The 21,137-nt window shown below is 42.0% G+C and overlaps 1 protein-coding gene across 1 annotated transcript in view; it reads right to left on the reverse strand.

Annotated features, from left to right (window-relative positions):
• Positions 1-1,468: 1,468 nt before the first annotated feature.
• Positions 1,469-21,137, reverse strand: part of LOC144893548 (agouti-related protein-like) — a 42,056-nt gene continuing 22,387 nt past the window's right edge. Inside the window, exon 4 of the mRNA XM_078784038.1 lies at positions 1,469-3,684. Coding sequence (XP_078640164.1) covers positions 3,487-3,684 — 198 coding nt within the window. The 3' untranslated portion in view covers positions 1,469-3,486. The remainder of the gene's footprint in view (positions 3,685-21,137) is intronic.

A 21,137-nucleotide genomic window follows, 5' to 3' on the forward strand; every position in this document is an offset into this window, starting at 1 on the left:
GATCATTTGTTTTTATCGGTTAAATATTCAAGTCAATGACACATTAATAATTTCGTCCTTGTGTGCATTTTATTACCCTCGCCAGAGGAGAGGGTATTGCATTTGAGTCCGTTTGTTTGTTTGTCTGTCTGTCTGTTTGTCCGCACAGAATAAATATGATTTTCTCTGCAGCCGTTGGTCCGATTGACAGGAAATTTTCACCATAGGTGCAACTCCACCTGGAGAATTTTTGTATGATAATTATGACGTCTTAGGTCACATGGGTCGGCGGCCATCTTGGAAAAACCGAAAAACTTTGCACCTCTATATCTCCAAAAGCGCTGAATAGAAAAAATTGAGACATGACTCATTGTAAAGAATTCTTCATGGGGAATAAAATGTGTTAATGATGATGTCATTGGTGCCTCCATTATGACGTCATAATTCGACAAGTACAAAACTTCATCCAATCAAGATGAAATTTCTTGAGCACCATGTCGGCATAAACTGCGCTTTTCCAGAAGCCCAAAGGCGCTTTGACAGAGTGGAAAACATAATGCATAACAATACATGAAAACAACAATTGCAAAAAGACAAGAATCAATAGGGAGTCATGTCATAGGTGCCTCCATTATGCCGTTATAATTCGACATGTATAAAACTTCATCCGATCAAGATTAAATTTCTTGAGCATAATCTAGGAATAATTTAGTTTAGAAAAATAAAATGATTACGTCATCGATCACGTGGTTCGGCCGCCATATTTGTTTTAACACAAAAGCCTTTAAAAATCACTGAAAATACATCCTGCCGATGGTTTGCAATCTCTGATTGTTCTTTTTCTTGTTATATACTGTTTCAGGCCATTTGTCTGGAGCAATCATAACGCTTTGGACAATTGGACCACACTGTATGTTCCATACTCTGCAACACGTTTGAGGTGCACCAACTTCAACTTGTATAATAGATTTGTTAATACTTTATTTATTTACTTTTCAAACACTTGTACTCTGAGCTAAAAAGGCTGCTGTGATTTTGCTTTATTTATGACCTCGTTGCTGCTCTAATTTCGGATCTTCTCTATATAAAGTTCCTTAAAAAGTTATAAAAGAGAGGAAGGGTGGTGGCCCAGAGGTGTGTGTGTGTGTGTGTGTGTGTGTGTGTGTGTGTGTGTGTGTGTGTGTGTGTGTGTGTGTGTGTGTGTGTGTGTGTGTGTGTGTGTGTGTGTGTGTGTTACACACGTCTATTAATTGGTATCCTGGTACAATGGACCAGCAGTCCCCCTAGTCACATAAAATAATCTTCTACTATAAAAGAGAGCCATTGATCGGTATGTGTGGCAACATTTTTCTCAGAGATGGCTGAACGGATCTTCGTCAAACTTTCAGAGGTTCATCAGTGAGTGCCTGGGAGTGTTTTCGGCAAAACAAAAGTTCGATCCGTTCTAGCTCCCGCCCTCCCGCCCTCAAGGATCCGTTCTAGCTCCTGCCCTCTTTAACCTCTATGTTAGTGACCTGCCAACGATGAGCTCCTTCAAACTCGCCTTTGCTGATTGCATTTGTAGCGCAGGGCCTCAACCTAAAATTTGTCAGGGACAAACTCGCCCGAGATCTGGGCATACTGGAGGATTACTTACACAAATGGAAGCTCTGTCCGCACCCAACAAAACAGCCGTTTGCACCCGCCATCTTGATAATCGTGCAGGAAATGCAGAGGAAGATGTGACATTATGTTGTATGAAAGTCAAAAAATACCGTTATCCCAATTACCTCGGCGTCATATTTAACAGGACCCTGACATACAAATAAGCAAGGAGAAGGTCAGGGCATGGGTAAACCTCGTCGAGAAACTGCCCAGAACGTCGTGGGGAGCCTGCGCTAACACCTTATGCAGAGCAACTCTTGTCCTCATATACTCGACTGCAAAGTATTGTGCGCCAGTCTGGTCGGTGAGTGTACATACGAAGGTCATTGACGTTAAGTTAAATGCCACAATGAGAAAAGTGTCTGCAGCCCTCATGTCAACAAAGACTGAATGGCGTCCTATTCACTGCAATATTTCTCCACCAGCCATCCGAAGGGAAGTGCTGCCATTCCGATACTTCACTTCATTGTGCCTTCTCGTTGACCATCCGCATTGTCGCCTCAAGTCTCGAAAACCTTGGAACCATTCCAGGCTCCTTACCATTGCCTATCAAAGCGAAGCTAACTTGTGGAGGGATAGCTGGTACGCTGCCACAGCTCCAAATAAACATATCGTACATGATCCCATCACTGCTCCAGCCAATTTCACCCTCCCACATAGGCAATGGACAGCCCTCAACAGGCTCCGCACTCCACAGGGCCGTTGCGGTAGCAACTTCCGCCAATGGAGGATGAGGCCGGATGCATTCTGTGACTGTGGAGGAGTCCACACGATGGAGCACATCACGTCGCACTGTCGACTCACCCTGAGGCATCCACCTGGTTGCAGAACCGGGACATTAAACTTTGGCGCACCCCATATTGGCCACACACAAGAAGACGACAACCACCAAGGACGCATTGACCCGGAATATTTGTAGAAATTCGAAAGTTGTTTGCTGTTTGAGTTCAATTGTACCGCGATGTAATCCGTAGACAGTACGGATATGGCGGTGGGATTCCTGGTATTCGGTCACTGCTAATCGTGAAGAAGAAGAAGAAAATACCGGATTTTAATCGCAAAATTCCCCACTTTATAAATCGCAAATCAGAAAATACATCATATCGATTTTGTAGGGTATCAAGGGATATATGATCCTCAAGGTGGTCTGAGTATTTGGGTTCCCCTTTAGGCCAGCCACCTTGACTGTTAAGCCAACACCAGGCTTTCCATTGAATCGTATCTTTCCATGGATGTTTTTTCCCCCAATTAGGCTTTGTGCCAAAACCAAAAGGATGGACACAATTGTTTTGCTTTTGAAAATCCTAAATTGGTTGGGCCTTGGTTTTTTTATTATCATTAAAAAAGAAGTGACATGAGACAATTAAGCACAGATAGACCACAAAAGAAGAAAAAGTTTATATCAAACCATCACATGATTGGTCAGTGTTCTGACGTTCGTCCACCCATCTTGCTCTGATCTGCTTTCGGTCAGATTCTGAAAAGATTCAAAACTGCCAGCCGAGGTGGGTTGACGAAATTAACATGGAAATACAATATTAGGATCAGCCTGGTTTACAATCCGGGTTGAGTGTTGCATGAAAAGGAGGCAATCGTCCAATTCATGAGACCTTGGGTGTGAGTGCATCTAGGTTACCTGTCCAGCCAGCAACGATATCGTTTCATTCCTGGACTCGATTTTACATCACTGCTAATTCGATATTATAAAATAATAAAGTGCATTAATAGTTGCATATCTACCTGAGATTATTTTTCACATCGTGCTATGTAAAGCTAAAGCCAAGGATTACACTGGGTGATGAGATACATCTGCGTCGTTGTTACCATCACACCAATGCATGCAAATCGAGTGAAGCACAACCTCTAGGAACGCGGAGGGGCCAAACACTTGCGCAATCTGCGACAGTAGCAGACCGCATTGAAGAAGCGACAGTAGCAGCTTGCGCATGGATCGCAGCATGGCACCTTGGCACCCAAACATGGGCTGAGCAGGCGCACACACAGTCGCCGTCGTGCCGCTTGGTCTTGGAAGGAATCCTGTCCATCAACATTAGACATGACCTGCTGATGAGAAGGGGTATATTACTCAGTAGTATTTATTAATTTATCATTCACACATAAGATTTAAGTCTCAGTCGATCTCTCTCTGTCAATATACTGTGTATATATATATATATATATATATATATATATATATCTGTGCAGTGTCTGTGTTGTGTTGTGTTGTCCTGTGTTGTGTTGTGTTGTCACTGAACTACTTTCTCAAACTTTTGTGAAATCGTACCAAACTTCTGGTATGCACATATCTCTCCCGTCGGTATGTCCTAAGGGTATTTTTTTTTGAAAAAATTTCCAATATTTTTTTTTGTTTTGGAATTTTTTCGGGAATTTTTTTTTTCAACTTCAATTGTTTATAAAATGCGATATCACGTACATTACAAATACATTTGTGCAAAATAATTGTTTGAATTATGATTGGTTTAAACCATGACAAAACGGCAACTCGGGTACAGTCATTTATCTATATATCGACACATCTGGGCAGTTTTTTTTTTTTTTTTTTTTTTTTTTTTTGTATACAAGATCGAGGCTCGTGAAAGAGCGAACATTAATCACACAGAAAGACAAACCGACACATAAAACATATAACATCGGGAGCGGTAGACAAGATGGGGAGAGAGGGGGAAGGACAAACACAACATTTGAGAGCAGGGACCGAGAGACATGGAGACATCGAGAGATCTGAGAGAGGGCGAGGGCTTTGGGGGGGGAGGGCATGGGAAGGGGGCGGTGGGAGAGGTATAAAACATATGGACACTGCCAGGACTTCCAGGAAAGAAGTTGGAATTTCAAACAAGGTGGATCTGGGGTGAATTAGCGGGGGTAGAAAAGATCAAGGTTTTGGATGGGGGAAGATAAGAGATGGTGGTGAACAGCTGTTTTAAAGACCTGGAGGGAGGAGTGGGATTGAAGGGAGTGAGGGAGTTTGTTCCAGAGGCGGGAGAAAAGAGGAATGAAAGAGTGAAGGTGAGCAGAGAGCCGAGATTTCGGCAGTTTAACCATCAGAGGGTTGCTGGCAGATCTTGTGCGACCTGTAGGAATATTTGGGGGACAGAGCACAGAGAGAGCTGGGGGTGCAAGGCCGGAGAGGAGTCGGTAGAAGACAGAAAGACCACCTACCTGCCTGCGGTGAGTGAGTGAAAGGCCCTCAGAGATAGCTTCATCGCGGGAGATTCCAATAATTCTGAAAGCTTTGGTTTCAACAGCGTGAAGCCGAGCTAGGTGTGAGGCAGGAGCACCGGCCCATAGGGGAGAACAGTATTCCATTGAGCTGCGGATGAAAGCCTTGTATGTGGTGAGGAGCTCAGGTGTGCCGAGGAAGGACTTCGCACGACGGAGGATGCCCAGTCGGCGACTGGCTTTGGAGGCCAGCTTGGAAATGTGGTTTTCCCAAGAAAGATCATGGCAGATAGTGAGACCCAAAATCTTGAGCGACAGAACTTCTTGGAGAGGATTGTTGAGAAAGTAGATGGGAGGGTTGTCCAGTCGATCTTTTCGGAGAGACATAGTAAGAGTGTGAGATTTGTCAGGATTGAAAGACATGTTCCACTTGTTTGACCAGTCTGTGATTTTGTCCAGGTCTTCAGAGAGTGAGGAGGCAGCAGACTGCCGATCTGAGGGAAGAGGAATGGAGCGGCAGAGAGTGGAGTCATCAGCAAAGAGATAGAGAGGATTTTCGAGAGAGTCAGAGAGATCATTGATGAAGACCAGAAAAAGCACGGGGCCCAGAACACTGCCTTGGGGAACTCCAGCCTGAACAGGAAGAGGAGATGAGAGAAACCCATTCAGGGCCACACGTTGACGACGACTAGAGAGGAAGTCCGCCAGCCATGCGTGGAGATTTCCATGGATACCAAAGGAGGAGAGTTTGGTGAGCAGAGCGGGGTGCCAGACCGTGTCGAAGGCACGTGATATGTCGAGGGAGACAGCTCTAATTTCCTGTTTGGCATTGAGGACCTCCATCCATTGTTGAGACAGCAGAAGCAGCATGTCCAGAGTAGAGTGACCTGGTCTGAAACCAAATTGATGATCAGAGATCAAGCCATTGGAGAAGAGGAAAGATTTCATATCCGAAGCAATGATGGATTCCATGACTTTGCTGATAATTGGGAGAAGGCTGATTGGTCTGTAGTTGCTAGGATCTGTTTTTGCACCTTTTTTGTGCAAAGCGGTGATGTTGGCTGATTTCCAAGCAGATGGCAGTTGACCTTGAGCAAAAGAGAGGGTGAAGAGAACAGAGAGAGGGTGAGATAGAGCAGCAGAGCAGGATTTTAGGACCCGTGGGCTGATGCCGTCGGGTCCAGTTGCAGAATCAGAGTCGAGGGTTGACAGAAACTTTTCCACCTTGTCAGGAGGAAAGGACACGGAGTCCAGGAGCAGCAGGGTACGACTGGGTATGGTGGGTACAGAGAGGGATGGGTTTGGGACACAAGATTTAGAGGCAAACACAGAGTTGAGGCATTCAGCTTTTTCACGTGCGGAGTCAGCTGTGTAGTCGTTTGAGGTAAGGGAGGGGATGGAGGGGGAACAAACACCAGAAACGGATTTGACCAGACGCCACCAGGATTTGGAAGAGGGAGACAGATAAGAGAGTTCGGTCTTGAGAACGGAGAGATATTGTTTCCTGGCTCTCCTGAGGGTGGACACACACTTGTTTCGGGCTTTGTGAAAGGAAATGAGATTTCCTTCCGTTGGATTTGCTTTCCAGGAGACGAAGGCAAGTTGTTTCTGGGCAACAGCCTCACCACAAGATTCCGTGTACCATGGACGGGAGGAAGGGTATGACAACTGAAGACGAGATGGGATAAATCTGTGCATGAGCGAGAGCAATTTACTTTGGAAGAATTCCCAGGATGAGTTGATGTCAGAGGTGGTAGAGATGGGAGACCAGTCCAGATGATTGATGGCTGCTTGAAGACCGTGCCAGTTGGCCTGAGTGAAATGCCAGACTCGTCGACGCTGAGCAGGCTCCCTGAGGATGGTCAGAGAGATGTCCACTTTAACAAGGACATGATCAGATGATCCGATCGGAGCAGAAGAAGAGCAGCAGACATTTTCAGGGAAGTTAGTCATAACCAAGTCCAGAAGAGAAGATGTTCCGTTGACTGAGATCCGGGTCGGGAAATTGACAGATTGTGTCAGTCCCAGAGAGTCACAGAAGTCCTTTGCTGAGGAGCCATGGCTGGTGAGAGAGGTACCCACACCCAGCCAACTGGCATGGTGACAATTGAAATCACCACATATGAGGAAGAGAGAGTTGGGATGAGTAGATAGAAGTTGGTCCATATCATCAGACAGCGAGATGTAGATGGAGTCATCACTGTTTGGTGGACGGTACAACACACATATGAACAAGAGGTGGGAGCGAAGGGGAAGCCGTAGCCAGAGGTATTCCTGGGGGTGAGGTGGAGAGAGTGCAGTGCAGGGCGAGTGAGGAAGAGAGTTTTTGATAAAGATAGCAACCCCGCCTCCAGGACGAGGCTCAGGTCTATCATACCGGAGGAGGGAGTAGCCCGGGAGAGATACTATGGAATCAGAGACATCATAAAGGAGGAAAGTTTCTGTTAAGCAGATCACGTCTGGTTTGACAGAAGCAACCTGTATGGAGAGATCAGTTAAGTTTGAACGAAGGCCCCGGATGTTTGAGGTCCATACCGTTAATGAAGAGGAAGGGGGAGCATCAGATACAGAACAGGGGGGAGGAGGGGTAGGGTAAGATGTGGAAGAGGTGGAAGAGATAGGGAGAGCTGTTGAAGGTGTGTCAGAGATTTCAGAATAGCTCGGAGAAAGGGAAGGATGGGGCGGACAAAAGGTTTGATGGTGATTGGGTGAGCCACAATGAGGTGTTATTTGAGGAGGGGGAAGAGCGAGGCAGAAGGTTGGGGGAGATGGAGGTGAGAGTTTGAAGGGGGAAGAAGCGGGGAGGACGCTTTGAGGAGGGGGAGTGAGAGGGGGGAAATTGAGAAGCAATGAGGGTGGGGAGATTTGAAGGGGAGGGGTGAGGGGGGAGTTTGGGAGGGAAGGGACAAGGGGAGGGATTTGAAAGGGATGGGATATGGGGGAGATTTGGAGGGGAGGGGTGAGGCAGGAGTCTAGGAGGGGAGGGGCGAGGGGGCGTCTTGGCGGGGAGGGGTGAGGGGGTAGTTTAGGAGGGAGGGGGCAAGGGGGGAGATTTGAAAGGGATGGGTGATGGGGAAGATTTGGAGGGGAGGGGTGATGGGGAAGATTTGGAGGGGAGGGGTTATGGGGAAGATTTGGAGGGGAGGGGTGAGATTGGATTTTTGAAAGTGTACGATTTATGGGAAACGAACATTTATTGCAAAATGAGTTTCTTGTGACCTTCGAGTTAAAAATACGTTTAAGGACGCTGGATGGAGGATGGAGTGCAGGAGAGTTTAGGGAATGTAGAAAAAAGGCACTATAGGAGATGGATATTTTTTTGGGGATGAATTGATTTGGTGAGCAAGTCGAAAGCAGCCTTTTAAAGAAGAAGAAGAAAAAGGTGTTATAAAATATGACGGAATACATAACTTGAGGGGAAAGTGTAAACATTGAAGGTTAATGAGTGAAAACTATCTGGGGAAATGGGGGAGAAACACGTGGTCGAAGAACGAACGAACGAATAAGAATGAATAAACGAATGAGAACAGAGAAGGAAATGTTTTTTTTTTTTTGTTTGTTTTTTTTTTTTTGAGTTGAGATTTACACAAGGAAGTAGGCTATGGGTGATAAGCTTGGGAATACAGAGACCGAAAGTTATTGGATCACAAACGACGGACCGCTGAGAGAAAAACAAAGCCTCAAGGTTGTACAGTGCACACTGTACAAGGCCTCAAGACACGACACGGAAAACAGACGATCAATTTATGAAAGATAAACACCGAGAAACAACCAAAGTTGCACACAATAACTTCACACACCGAAAGATAAATACAGTTTCGACAAAATACAATTGTGAACAGACTTAACTTCGAAAAACGTGGAGACCGTGTGGAGCTTCGAAAATCCCTCCCACCGTCTCCGACAGTGTCTGTGTTGTCACTTAACGACTCCCTCAAACTTTTGTTTCCGTGGTTGTGAAGTGTTTTTAATAACGTTGTGGTGGTTTTGAATCACGTGGTGGTGAGATATTTTGAATTTTGTGGTGGTGAGGTGTTTTTAATTGATGTGGTGGTGAGGTGTTTTTAAATCACATGGTGGTGAGGTGTTTTGAATTACGTGGTGGTGAGGTGTTTTGAATTACGTGGTGGTGAGGTATTTATAATTACGTGGTGGTGAGGTGTTTTTAATTATGTGGTGTTGAGGTGTTTTGAATTAGTTGGTGATGAGGTGTTTTGAATTACGTGGTGGTGAGGTGTATTTAATTACTTGGTGGTGAGGTGTTTTTAATTTCGTGGCTGTGAGGTGTTTTTATTACGTGTTTTATGGCTGTGAGGTGTTTTCAATTTGGTGGTCGTGAGGTGTTTTTATTACGTGTTTTATGGCTGTGAGGTGTTTTTAATTTCGTGGTGGTGAGGTGTTTTTAATTTCGTGGCTGTGAGGTGTTTTTATTACGTGTTTTATGGCTGTGAGGTGTTTTCAATTTGGTGGTCGTGAGGTGTTTTTATTACGTGTTTTATGGCTGTGAGGTGTTTTTAATTTCGTGGTGGTGAGGTGTTTTTATTAAGTGTTTTATGGCTGTGAGGTGTTTTAAATTAATTGGTGGTGAGGTGTTTTTAATTTCGTGGTGGTGAGGTGTTTTTATTACGTGTTTTATGGCTGTGAGGTGTTTTTAATTTCGTGGTGGTGAGGTGTTTTTATTAAGTGTTTTATGGCTGTGAGGTGTTTTAAATTAATTGGTGGTGAGGTGTTTTTAATTTCGTGGTGGTGAGGTGTTTTTATTACGTGTTTTTTGGCTGTGAGGTGTTTTGAATTACTTGGTGGTGAGGTGTTTTGAATTACGTGGTGGTGAGGTGTTTTGAATTACATGGTGGTGAGGTGTAATCGTCCCAAACTTCCAGTCTGCACCTACCCCTCCCCTAGGTATGTGCTGAGGGGTTCTTTCTTGAAAAAAAAAACATTCAACCTAAATCTTCAACCTAAATTGCATATAAAAATGTGATATCACAAACACAACAAATACATTTGTGCAAAATAATTGTTTGTATTATGATTGGTGTAAATCATGACAACACAGCAACTCAGATACAGTCATTATCCTCAGCTAAAATAACCCCGTTCCTCAGTCACGACGCGTGGTGAGGCGAGCGCAGCGAGCCGAGCCAAGCTAGTGTATATATATATATATATATATATATATATATATATATATATATATATATATATATATATATATATATATATATATATATTGTTACGGACGCGGTTAAAGATGTTATTTACCGAGCGGTTGGTATTACCGCGACCGAACAGTTATTCCCCGACTAATACCCGATTTGCCCCAAACTTTGGCCGGATCGCGCCACCGCTATTCAATCGGGAAAACTCTAAAGCAACCGAATACAAAGAGGAAAACGAAGGCAAAGAAAGGTTTGGAAATACTACTAAATTTATTTACTATTCACACACATAAGCAAAAAGACAGCAGTCACGTTTATTTACAAGCACATGAGACGCAGGTGACACAGTGAAAATACTAGCTTATACAGACTTATTGTTACTACCCAGGGACAAGACAAAAGACAGACTACGAGCACACTTACATGGGGAATGATGATAGGGATGGCAGGTGGGTGGCTGGTGGATGGCTGGCGGGATAGGGAGGTCCAACTAGTTCTGCAGCTGATCGACTCGTGGGCAGCCGCCGCTCCTTCGCGGCCCTGCTCCAAACTGCCGTCCAGGCCTCACGCTGCTGTGGCTGCAGTTTCGGTGGCTCCAGCTGCAGCAAATGCAGTTTCAGTGACTCGAGCTGCAGCAAGTGCAGTTTCGGTGGCTCGAGCTGCAGTGAGTGCAGTTTCGGTGGCTCGAGCTGCAGTTCAACCCTGGACTTCTTCTCGTCTCTCTGTCGTCAAAGCTCATCTCCCTTGTCTGCTTGGGGAACGCCCTGCCGTGGGTTATATAGGCCCCACCCCTCAACCTTCGCGAACCTCCTCGATGTTTCTTTCCACACCCTCTCCAAGTCCAACCCCTTGTTCGTGGTTGGTTGAGTGGGGCTGACTCACTCCTCCCCTCCATGACGAGGTGGGGACCCGCCTTTCTTCCCCAACCCTGCCTCGTGGTCAATGGCGGCAATTGTTGGAGCGGAGGTAGTTTCCAATCGACGAAAGGGGGAATGGAGGTTTTGGGAGTGGGAATGAAGGGAATCTATCTCTTTCACTGGTGCAATGGAGTATTTCAATTAATGGGAGACACAGCCTTACTCTAAAACACATAATAAGATATAAGCTATCGAACAGGGGTATTCTATGATTAGCTGTGGTGTGGATGCTTTATGGACTAATTATGGGACGCCCTTTGACCTTTACACAGCTCCGGAGGCAGGAGGCGCAGAATAAACACTAATAATAATACACACAATCAAAAAAAAATACAGTCCTCATATCCGCAACAATATATATATATATTGTTACGTGCTCCTCCCCAACCCCCTGGTGTACCTCCGAGCCCCGAGAGGAGTCGCGGCAGAAAAATGTGTTATTCTGTATGTCAAAGATCACTGGTGAAGCCACACCAATTGTTACCAACAAACAAATATTGTATTAAGATCACACAAGAATAACAGTACAACAATAATAGTAATCAAAAGTACAATCAATATATCCTATGATGGTACCATCAGTTTCGTAACATATAACTCACTGTGCTCCAAGTGATTGAACCAAGAACATTCCCAATGTCTCTTTCCCTGCTTCAAACCAAAGTTTGCCTCCGGTTTCAAGCCGAAGTCGATCCCGGCTTCAAGCCAAAGTCGATCTGCTCCAGTGATCGTCAGAACGATGTCTAATCGAGACCAGAATCCCGTTCAGATGACGGTCACAGCCACACGGCCAAAGCTGCACCAAGGAGCCCTCAAGGCGACTGGGAAATCCAAAGGTGCCCTCCAGGCGACTGGGAAATCACACCCTCGGGTATGGACGTTTCATGGCTCACAGTCGGCGAACCTCAGATTTACCTTCAAAATCCGCGTTGCACACACACACACCAGATAAACGTCTGAATGCGGTGAGAACGGCTGAAGCGAAGCAAAGAAACCTTGCTCGACGCACAAAGCGCGCGAGTCAAAATGGCCGACGGCCCGTATTCGAGACGTAACGGCACGACGAGGATTCTCTTCGGAATCAATCGCAAAACCTGACACGCAGGTGTATCTGTCACAGCGATAACAACTCTGTCGCAGGAATCCCTTTCCTGGGAAACCCAAAGTTCACTCGTGACTCGTGCTCACCAATGTTCGCTCCAGACCGCAAAGCAACTATGCTTCTAGTCCGACTCCACTCGCTCCGCCTTCTTTTCCCTCTTCCTCTTCTTCGTGTCGTCGTCCGGTTCCCGATCCGGTTTCCGGTTTCTTTTTACACTAACTTTTTCACCTTTTGAAAACAGTTCATACACAATAAACCTTTTGAAAACAATAATAGTACATGGAATCAAAAATGTTTACAGTGGATGAAAACCACAACAACGGAAGTGACGAATCTGTAACAATATATATATATATATATATATATATATATATATATATATATATATATATATATATATATATATATATATATATATATATATATATATATATATATATATATATATATATAAAATATATATATATTATATATATATATATATATATATATATATATATATATATATATATATATAGATATATATATATATATATATATATATATATATATATATATATATATATATATATATATATATATATATATATATATATATTATATATATATATATATATACAGTCACGTGAAAAAGTAAGTACACCGCATGTAAAGTTTTGACTTTTTCAACATATTTCAACATACAGCTATTTGATCTTCATTTCAACAATATTGATAGATAAAGGAGATATAATACAACAAATATCATGAAACATTTACATTTTGTAGTCCATTGCATTATTTAAATAAGCATAAATGCAAATTTCGCATGTGGAAAAAGTAAGTACACCCCGACATTTATCACGACTTCAAATACCTAAAATTAGAATCAGGTGCACCAGCTCAGGTGCAAATGATTAGAACATCGTCAGAGAGGATCTTGGAGGAACCTGCCTTATTTAAACCTCAGACTTTTAGTTTGGTTTGCTCTTTGTTGTTGAAGTGTGCGGCGTAACCATGCCTCGGTCAAAAGAGCTCTCTGAGGCCTTCAGAAAGAAGGCTATAGATGCCTACGAGTCTGGGAAGGGATTTAAAAAGATCTCCAAACAATTTGAAATCAATCATTCGACTGTCTGGAAGATCATCTACAAGTGGAGAAGATTCCAAACAACTGCCAACTTGTTCAGGCCAGGCCGCCCCAGGAAGTTTAGCCCGAGAGCAGACCGCAAGATGCTGAAAGAAGTCTCGAAGAACCCCAGAATGTCATCACGGGACCTACAGGTAGCTGTTGCCACTGTTGATGTCAAAGTGCACGCGTCTACCATTAGAAAGAGGCTGCACAAATTTGATCTACATGGGAGGTGTGCCAGGAGGAAACCTTTGCTGTCCAGAAAGAACATCGGGGCAAGACTAAAGTTTGCCAATGAACACCTCGGCAAAGACCAGCACTTCTGGAACAATGTGCCCTGGACAGATGAGTCAAAGGTAGAGCTATTTGGCCACAGTACCAGAAGACATATTTGGCGAAAACCAAAGACAGCATTTGACCACAAGAACCTGACACCAAGTCAAAGCCCGGATCTAAATCCCATCGAGATGTTGTGGGGGGATTTGAAACGAGCTGTGCATGCAAGAAACCCCTCAAACATCGCACAGCTGAAAGAATTCTGCATTGAGGAGTGGGCAAAAATTTCTCCCAGTCGATGTCAGAGACTGGTAGACAGTTATAAGAAACGCCTACTTGAGGTTGTTTCTGCCAAAGGGGCAATACCACCTATTCGAGCCAAGAGTGTACTTACTTTTTCCACATGTGACATTTGCATTTATGTTTATTTAAATTATACAATGGACTACAAAATGTAAATGTTTCATGATGTTTGTTATATTATATCACCTTTATCTATCAATATTGTTGAAATGAAGATCAAATAGCTGTGTGTTGAAATATGTTGAAAAAGTCAAAACTTTACATGCGGTGTACTTACTTTTTCACGTGACTGTATATATATATCAATACATCTCTATATATCTCTATATCTCCCTCTGCATACTCTATATCTATTTCAATATCTCTATATATCTCTATATCTCCCTCTGCATACTCTATATCTATTTCAATATCTCTATATATCTCTAGGTCTACATATTTATCTATATATCTATATCTATATCTCTCCATCACAGACATGGGTCAATGTAATCTTATTCATTCACATGAGAATGTGGGACAGACACGGCTCTATTTAATCTTATTCATTCACATGAGAATGTGGGACAGACAAGGTTCTATTTAATCTTATTCATTCACATGAGAATGTGGTGCAGACATGGCTCTATTTAATCTTATTCATTCACATGAGAATGTGGGACAGACAAGGTTCTATTTAATCTTATTCATTCACATGAGAATGGCTCTATTTAATCTTATTCATTCACATGAGAATGTGGGACAGACATGGCTCTATTTAATCTTATTCATTCACATGAGAATGTGGTGCAGACATGGCTCTATTTAATCTTATTCATTCACATGAGAATGTGGGACAGACACGGCTCTATTTAATCTTATTCATTCACATGAGAATGGCTCTATTTAATCTTATTCATTCACATGAGAATGTGGTGCAGACACGGCTCTATTTAATCTTATTCATTCACATGAGAATGTGGGACAGACAAGGTTCTATTTAATCTTATTCATTCACATGAGAATGGCTCTATTTAATCTTATTCATTCACATGAGAATGTGGGACAGACAAGGTTCTATTTAATCTTATTCATTCACATGAGAATGGCTCTATTTAATCTTATTCATTCACATGAGAATGTGGGACAGACATGGCTCTCTTTAATCTTATTCATTCACATGAGAATGTGGGACAGACAAGGTTCTATTTAATCTTATTCATTCACATGAGAATGGCTCTATTTAATCTTATTCATTCACATGAGAATGTGGGACAGACAAGGTTCTATTTAATCTTATTCATTCACATGAGAATGTGGGACAGACAAGGGTCTATTTAATCTTATTCATTCACATGAGAATGTTGGACAGACATGGCTCTATTTAATCTTATTCATTCACATGAGAATGTGGGACAGACATGGCTCTATTTAATCTTATTCATTCACATGAGAATGTGGGACAGACATGGCTCTATTTAATCTTATTCATTCACATGAGAATGTGGTGCAGACACGGCTCTATTTAATCTTATTCATTCACATGAGAATGTGGGACAGACATGGCTCTATTTAATCTTATTCATTCACATGAGAATGTGGTGCAGACACGGCTCTATTTAATCTTATTCATTCACATGAGAATGTGGGACAGACATGGCTCTATTTAATCTTATTCATTCACATGAGAATGTGGTGCAGACATGGCTCTATTTAATCTTATTCATTCACATGAGAATGTGGGACAGACAAGGTTCTATTTAATCTTATTCATTCACATGAGAATGTGGGACAGACAAGGCTCTATTTAATCTTGTTCATTCACATGAGAATGTGGTGCAGACACGGCTCTATTTAACCTTATTCATTCACATGAGAATGTGGGACAGACAAGGTTCTATTTAATCTTATTCATTCACATGAGAATGTGGGACAGACAAGGTTCTATTTAATCTTATTCATTCACATGAGAATGTGGGACAGACATGGCTCTATTTAATCTTATTCATTCACATGAGAATGTGGGACAGACATGGCTCTATTTAATCTTATTCATTCACATGAGAATGTGGTGCAGACACGGCTCTATTTAATCTTATTCATTCACATGAGAATGTGGGACAGACATGGCTCTATTTAATCTTATTCATTCACATGAGAATGTGGTGCAGACATGGCTCTATTTAATCTTATTCATTCACATGAGAATGTGGGACAGACATGGCTCTATTTAATCTTATTCATTCACATGAGAATGTGGTGCAGACATGGCTCTATTTAATCTTATTCATTAACATGAGAATGTGGGACAGACAAGGCTCTATTTAATCTTGTTCATTCACATGAGAATGTGGTGCAGACACGGCTCTATTTAACCTTATTCATTCACATGATAATGTGGGACAGACAAGGTTCTATTTAATCTTATTCATTCACATGAGAATGTGGGACAGACAAGGTTCTATTTAATCTTATTCATTCACATGAGAATGTGGTGCAGACATGGCTCTATTTAATCTTATTCATTCACATGAGAATGTGGTGCAGACATGGCTCTATTTAGTCTTATTCATTCACATGAGAATGTGGTGCAGACATGGCTCTATTTAATCTTATTCATTCACATGAGAATGTGGGACAGACAAGGTTCTATTTAATCTTATTCATTCACATGAGAATGTGGGACAGACAAGGCTCTATTTAATCTTGTTCATTCACATGAGAATGTGGTGCAGACACGGCTCTATTTAATCTTATTCATTCACATGAGAATGTGGGACAGACAAGGTTCTATTTAATCTTATTCATTCACATGAGAATGTGGGACAGACAAGGTTCTATTTAATCTTATTCATTCACATGAGAATGTGGGACAGACAAGGTTCTATTTAATCTTATTCATTCACATGAGAATGTGGGACAGACAAGGTTCTATTTAATCTTATTCATTCACATGAGAATGTGGTGCAGACATGGCTCTATTTAATCTTATTCATTCACATGAGAATGTGGGACAGACAAGGTTCTATTTAATCTTATTCATTCACATGAGAATGTGGGACAGACAAGGTTCTATTTAATCTTATTCATTCACATGAGAATGTGGGACAGACAAGGTTCTATTTAATCTTATTCATTCACGTGAGAATGTGGGACAGACACGGCTCTATTTAATCTTATTCATTCACATGAGAATGTGGGACAGACACGGCTCTATTTAATCTTATTCATTCACATGAGAATGTGGGACAGACACGGCTCTATTTAATCTTATTCATTCACATGAGAATGTGGTGCAGACATGGCTCTATTTAATCTTATTCATTCACATGAGAATGTGGGACAGACAAGGTTCTATTTAATCTTATTCATTCACATGAGAATGGCTCTATTTAATCTTATTCATTCACATGAGAATGTGGTGCAGACACGGCTCTATTTAATCTTATTCATTCACATGAGAATGTGGGACAGACACGGCTCTATTTAATCTTATTCATTCACATGAGAATGTGGGACAGACACGGCTCTATTTAATCTTATTCATTCACATGAGAATGTGGGACAGACAAGGTTCTATTTAATCTTATTCATTCACATGAGAATGTGGGACAGACAAGGTTCTATTTAATCTTATTCATTCACATGAGAATGTGGGACAGACAAGGTTCTATTTAATCTTATTCATTCACATGAGAATGTGGGACAGACAAGGTTCTATTTAATCTTATTCATTCACATGAGAATGTGGGACAGACATGGTTCTATTTAATCTTATTCATTCACATGAGAATGTGGGACAGACACGGCTCTATTTAATCTTATTCATTCACATGAGAATGTGGGACAGACAAGGTTCTATTTAATCTTATTCATTCACATGAGAATGTGGTGCAGACACGGCTCTATTTAATCTTATTCATTCACATGAGAATGTGGGACAGACACGGCTCTATTTAATCTTATTCATTCACATGAGAATGTGGGACAGACACGGCTCTATTTAATCTTATTCATTCACATGAGAATGTGAGACAGACACGGCTCTATTTAATCTTATTCATTCACATGAGAATGTGGGACAGACAAGGTTCTATTTAATCTTATTCATTCACATGAGAATGTGGGACAGACACGGCTCTATTTAATCTTATTCATTCACATGAGAATGTGGGACAGACACGGCTCTATTTAATCTTATTCATTCACATGAGAATGTGGGACAGACAAGGTTCTATTTAATCTTATTCATTCACATGAGAATGTGGGACAGACAAGGTTCTATTTAATCTTATTCATTCACATGAGAATGTGGGACAGACAAGGTTCTATTTAATCTTATTCATTCACATGAGAATGTGGGACAGACAAGGTTCTATTTAATCTTATTCATTCACATGAGAATGTGGGACAGACATGGTTCTATTTAATCTTATTCATTCACATGAGAATGTGGGACAGACACGGCTCTATTTAATCTTATTCATTCACATGAGAATGTGGGACAGACACGGCTCTATTTAATCTTATTCATTCACATGAGAATGTGGGACAGACAAGATTCTATTTAATCTTATTCATTCACATGAGAATGTGGGACAGACACGGCTCTATTTAATCTTATTCATTCACATGAGAATGTGGGACAGACATGGCTCTATTTAATCTTATTCATTCACATGAGAATGTGGGACAGACATGGCTCTATTTAATCTTATTCATTCACATGAGAATGTGGGACAGACACGGCTCTATTTAATCTTATTCATTCACATGAGAATGTGGGACAGACATGGCTCTATTTAATCTCATTCATTCACATGAGAATGTGGGACAGACATGGCTCTATTTAATCTTATTCATTCACATGAGAATGTGGGACAGACATGGTTCTATTTAATCTTATTCATTCACATGAGAATGTGGGACAGACATGGCTCTATTTAATCTTATTCATTCACATGAGAATGTGGGACAGACAAGGTTCTATTTAATCTTATTCATTCACATGAGAATGGCTCTATTTAATCTTATTCATTCACATGAGAATGTGGGACAGACATGGCTCTATTTAATCTTATTCATTCACATGAGAATGTGGGACAGACATGGCTCTATTTAATCTTATTCATTCACATGAGAATGTGGGACAGACATGGTTCTATTTAATCTTATTCATTCACATGAGAATGTGGGACAGACATGGCTCTATTTAATCTTATTCATTCACATGAGAATGTGGGACAGACATGGCTCTATTTAATCTTATTCATTCACATGAGAATGTGGGACAGACAAGGTTCTATTTAATCTTATTCATTCACATGAGAATGGCTCTATTTAATCTTATTCATTCACATGAGAATGTGGGACAGACATGGCTCTATTTAATCTTATTCATTCACATGAGAATGTGGGACAGACACGGCTTTATCTAATGTTAAAGGTTTCTGCCAAATGGTTTCTTCAACACCTCAGTATGCGACATCACCATCAGGGGGGGGGGAGGGGGAAGGGGGGAGGGGAGGAGGGAGGGGAGGGGGGAGGGAGGGGAGGGGGGAGGGGGAGAGGGGGAGGGGAGGGTGGAGAGGGGAGGGGGGGAGGGGAGGGGGATTGGGACCAGCAAAGAGGGGTAGAGGGGATGCTGAACGGGTAGGTTTTAGGCAATAAAGATTTAATAGCATTATATGATCAGATTGGGGGGAGCGAGAGTCCCTATATATATATATACTAGGAGCAGCTCGCAATTGGAAGCCATTTTGTTTCCATTGAGCACAGCGTTCCGAACCTGCCCCCATTTCGCATCCGTTTTCTAATCAAGCTCGTTCCCTGCGCCCAAAAGGGAGATTATATTACTTAATGCTTTTTTTATTCCTTCCAATGTGTTAGAATAAGCATACAATGAGACATGATTTATTTAACCGTAAAACAGATCGCAGAAACAGTGGGAAAATTAAGTGTGATGTGTCAAGGTTCGCACTGATGAGTGCCAAATTTGAGGTGTACAGAGTGAGTGATTATAAGAAACACAGGTAGCGACAGAATACAGAAATTTGAAAGAAGTGGAAGAAGGAAAGTGAAAGAGGAAAATGGAGGAATCCCACTCCATTCATGTCATATGCGAACCTCATTGATTGAAGCATTGGAAAAGATAACACTTTTGAGTGAAAAAAAGAGAAAGAGCGAAAGAAGATTGATTGATTGTGTGGTCTGCTTGAAGGCAGGTCCTTGGCTGCTTGCCAAGGGTGATCGTGGGTGGTTTGCCATTGCTTTCCCAGCAGATATAGCAGGAATTTGTAATTCCACCAGGATGTCTGTATTTCATCTGTCATGCTGCTTGGATAACTCGCCTCTCTTGGCGAAGGACACAGTGGGATGTTTAACATCCACCAACTAATTATAGCAGACAGGACACCCGGCTTAACGTCCGTTTGAGGTACGGCGCAAACATTGATGAATCAACCTGCCTGTGAAACATTGGGATGACAGTTTATATCTGGGTCGGGATTCAAACCTCGGCTAGACAGCTAAGAGAAAGTGTGTGTACCTCTAGGCCATCTTGCCAGCCCCTTGAGAAGGTATGGATGGAACTGCACATGAAAGAAGAAATCGAGAAGGAACAAAGAAGGAATAAGAGAGGCTGCATTGAAATAGAGATTAGGCAAAAGTGAAGGGGTTATTTTTTCCAACTCATCATTTCCTTTTAGGTCATTTCATCTTGATTCTCGAAGAGATTAGGCTATGAGCCAGACCCCCCAAATTGACCGGTCGGTACCATACAGATGGAGTAAGGCTCATTGTGATTTTTAGCAAGATATATGTCCCTAGATATGAAAAAAAAGTGATAGCAGTGTATAACTCTCGGCCATCTCTGTGTTGTCACCCGAAATATGATTATACGCCCGCTTCGCTTCGCCAAAAAATGTGATATTTGCTAAAATTGGAATAAACTAGGGCATGCCCGTACTATATCTATATCTAAAATTATATCCCCCCCCTCTATTTACATGAAATGGTTTGGTCCAAAGCGAACGGCTTGCGAGTGGTGACAATCCCCCCCCCTCTATTTACATGAAATGGTTTGGTCCAAAGCGAACGGCTTCCGGAGTTTGGTAAAGAAATCGCCATCGCGTGCACAAACGCGCAGGAAAGCGAATGAATCGCAAATTCGTTTTTATTAGTTTTAAAACATCGTTTAACGCCAACATAGTTTGCAAACGTGAAATAAATGAATACGCTCTCAAATGTGCCATCCGAGGCAGAGTGTGTCCTCCACGTTCGGCACACGCGATAGTTCGCTGCTCTCTGATTGGTTGAATCGTTTTTTGGACATAGCTCGGTAAGTAATTGTCCGATTAATATGAAACCTTGAAAAGGCACATCCTCGGGTCCCCAGCAATATACCTGGCAAGTGAAAAGTATATCGGACCCCGTGGTTGTCGAGAAACAGCGGTCACAGACAAACGTACAGACGTACAAACGTACAGAGA

The sequence above is a fragment of the Myxine glutinosa genome, chromosome 9, assembly GCF_964187855.1.
Source record: "Myxine glutinosa chromosome 9, kmMyxGlut1.1, whole genome shotgun sequence".
Lineage (NCBI taxonomy): Eukaryota > Metazoa > Chordata > Myxini > Myxiniformes > Myxinidae > Myxine > Myxine glutinosa.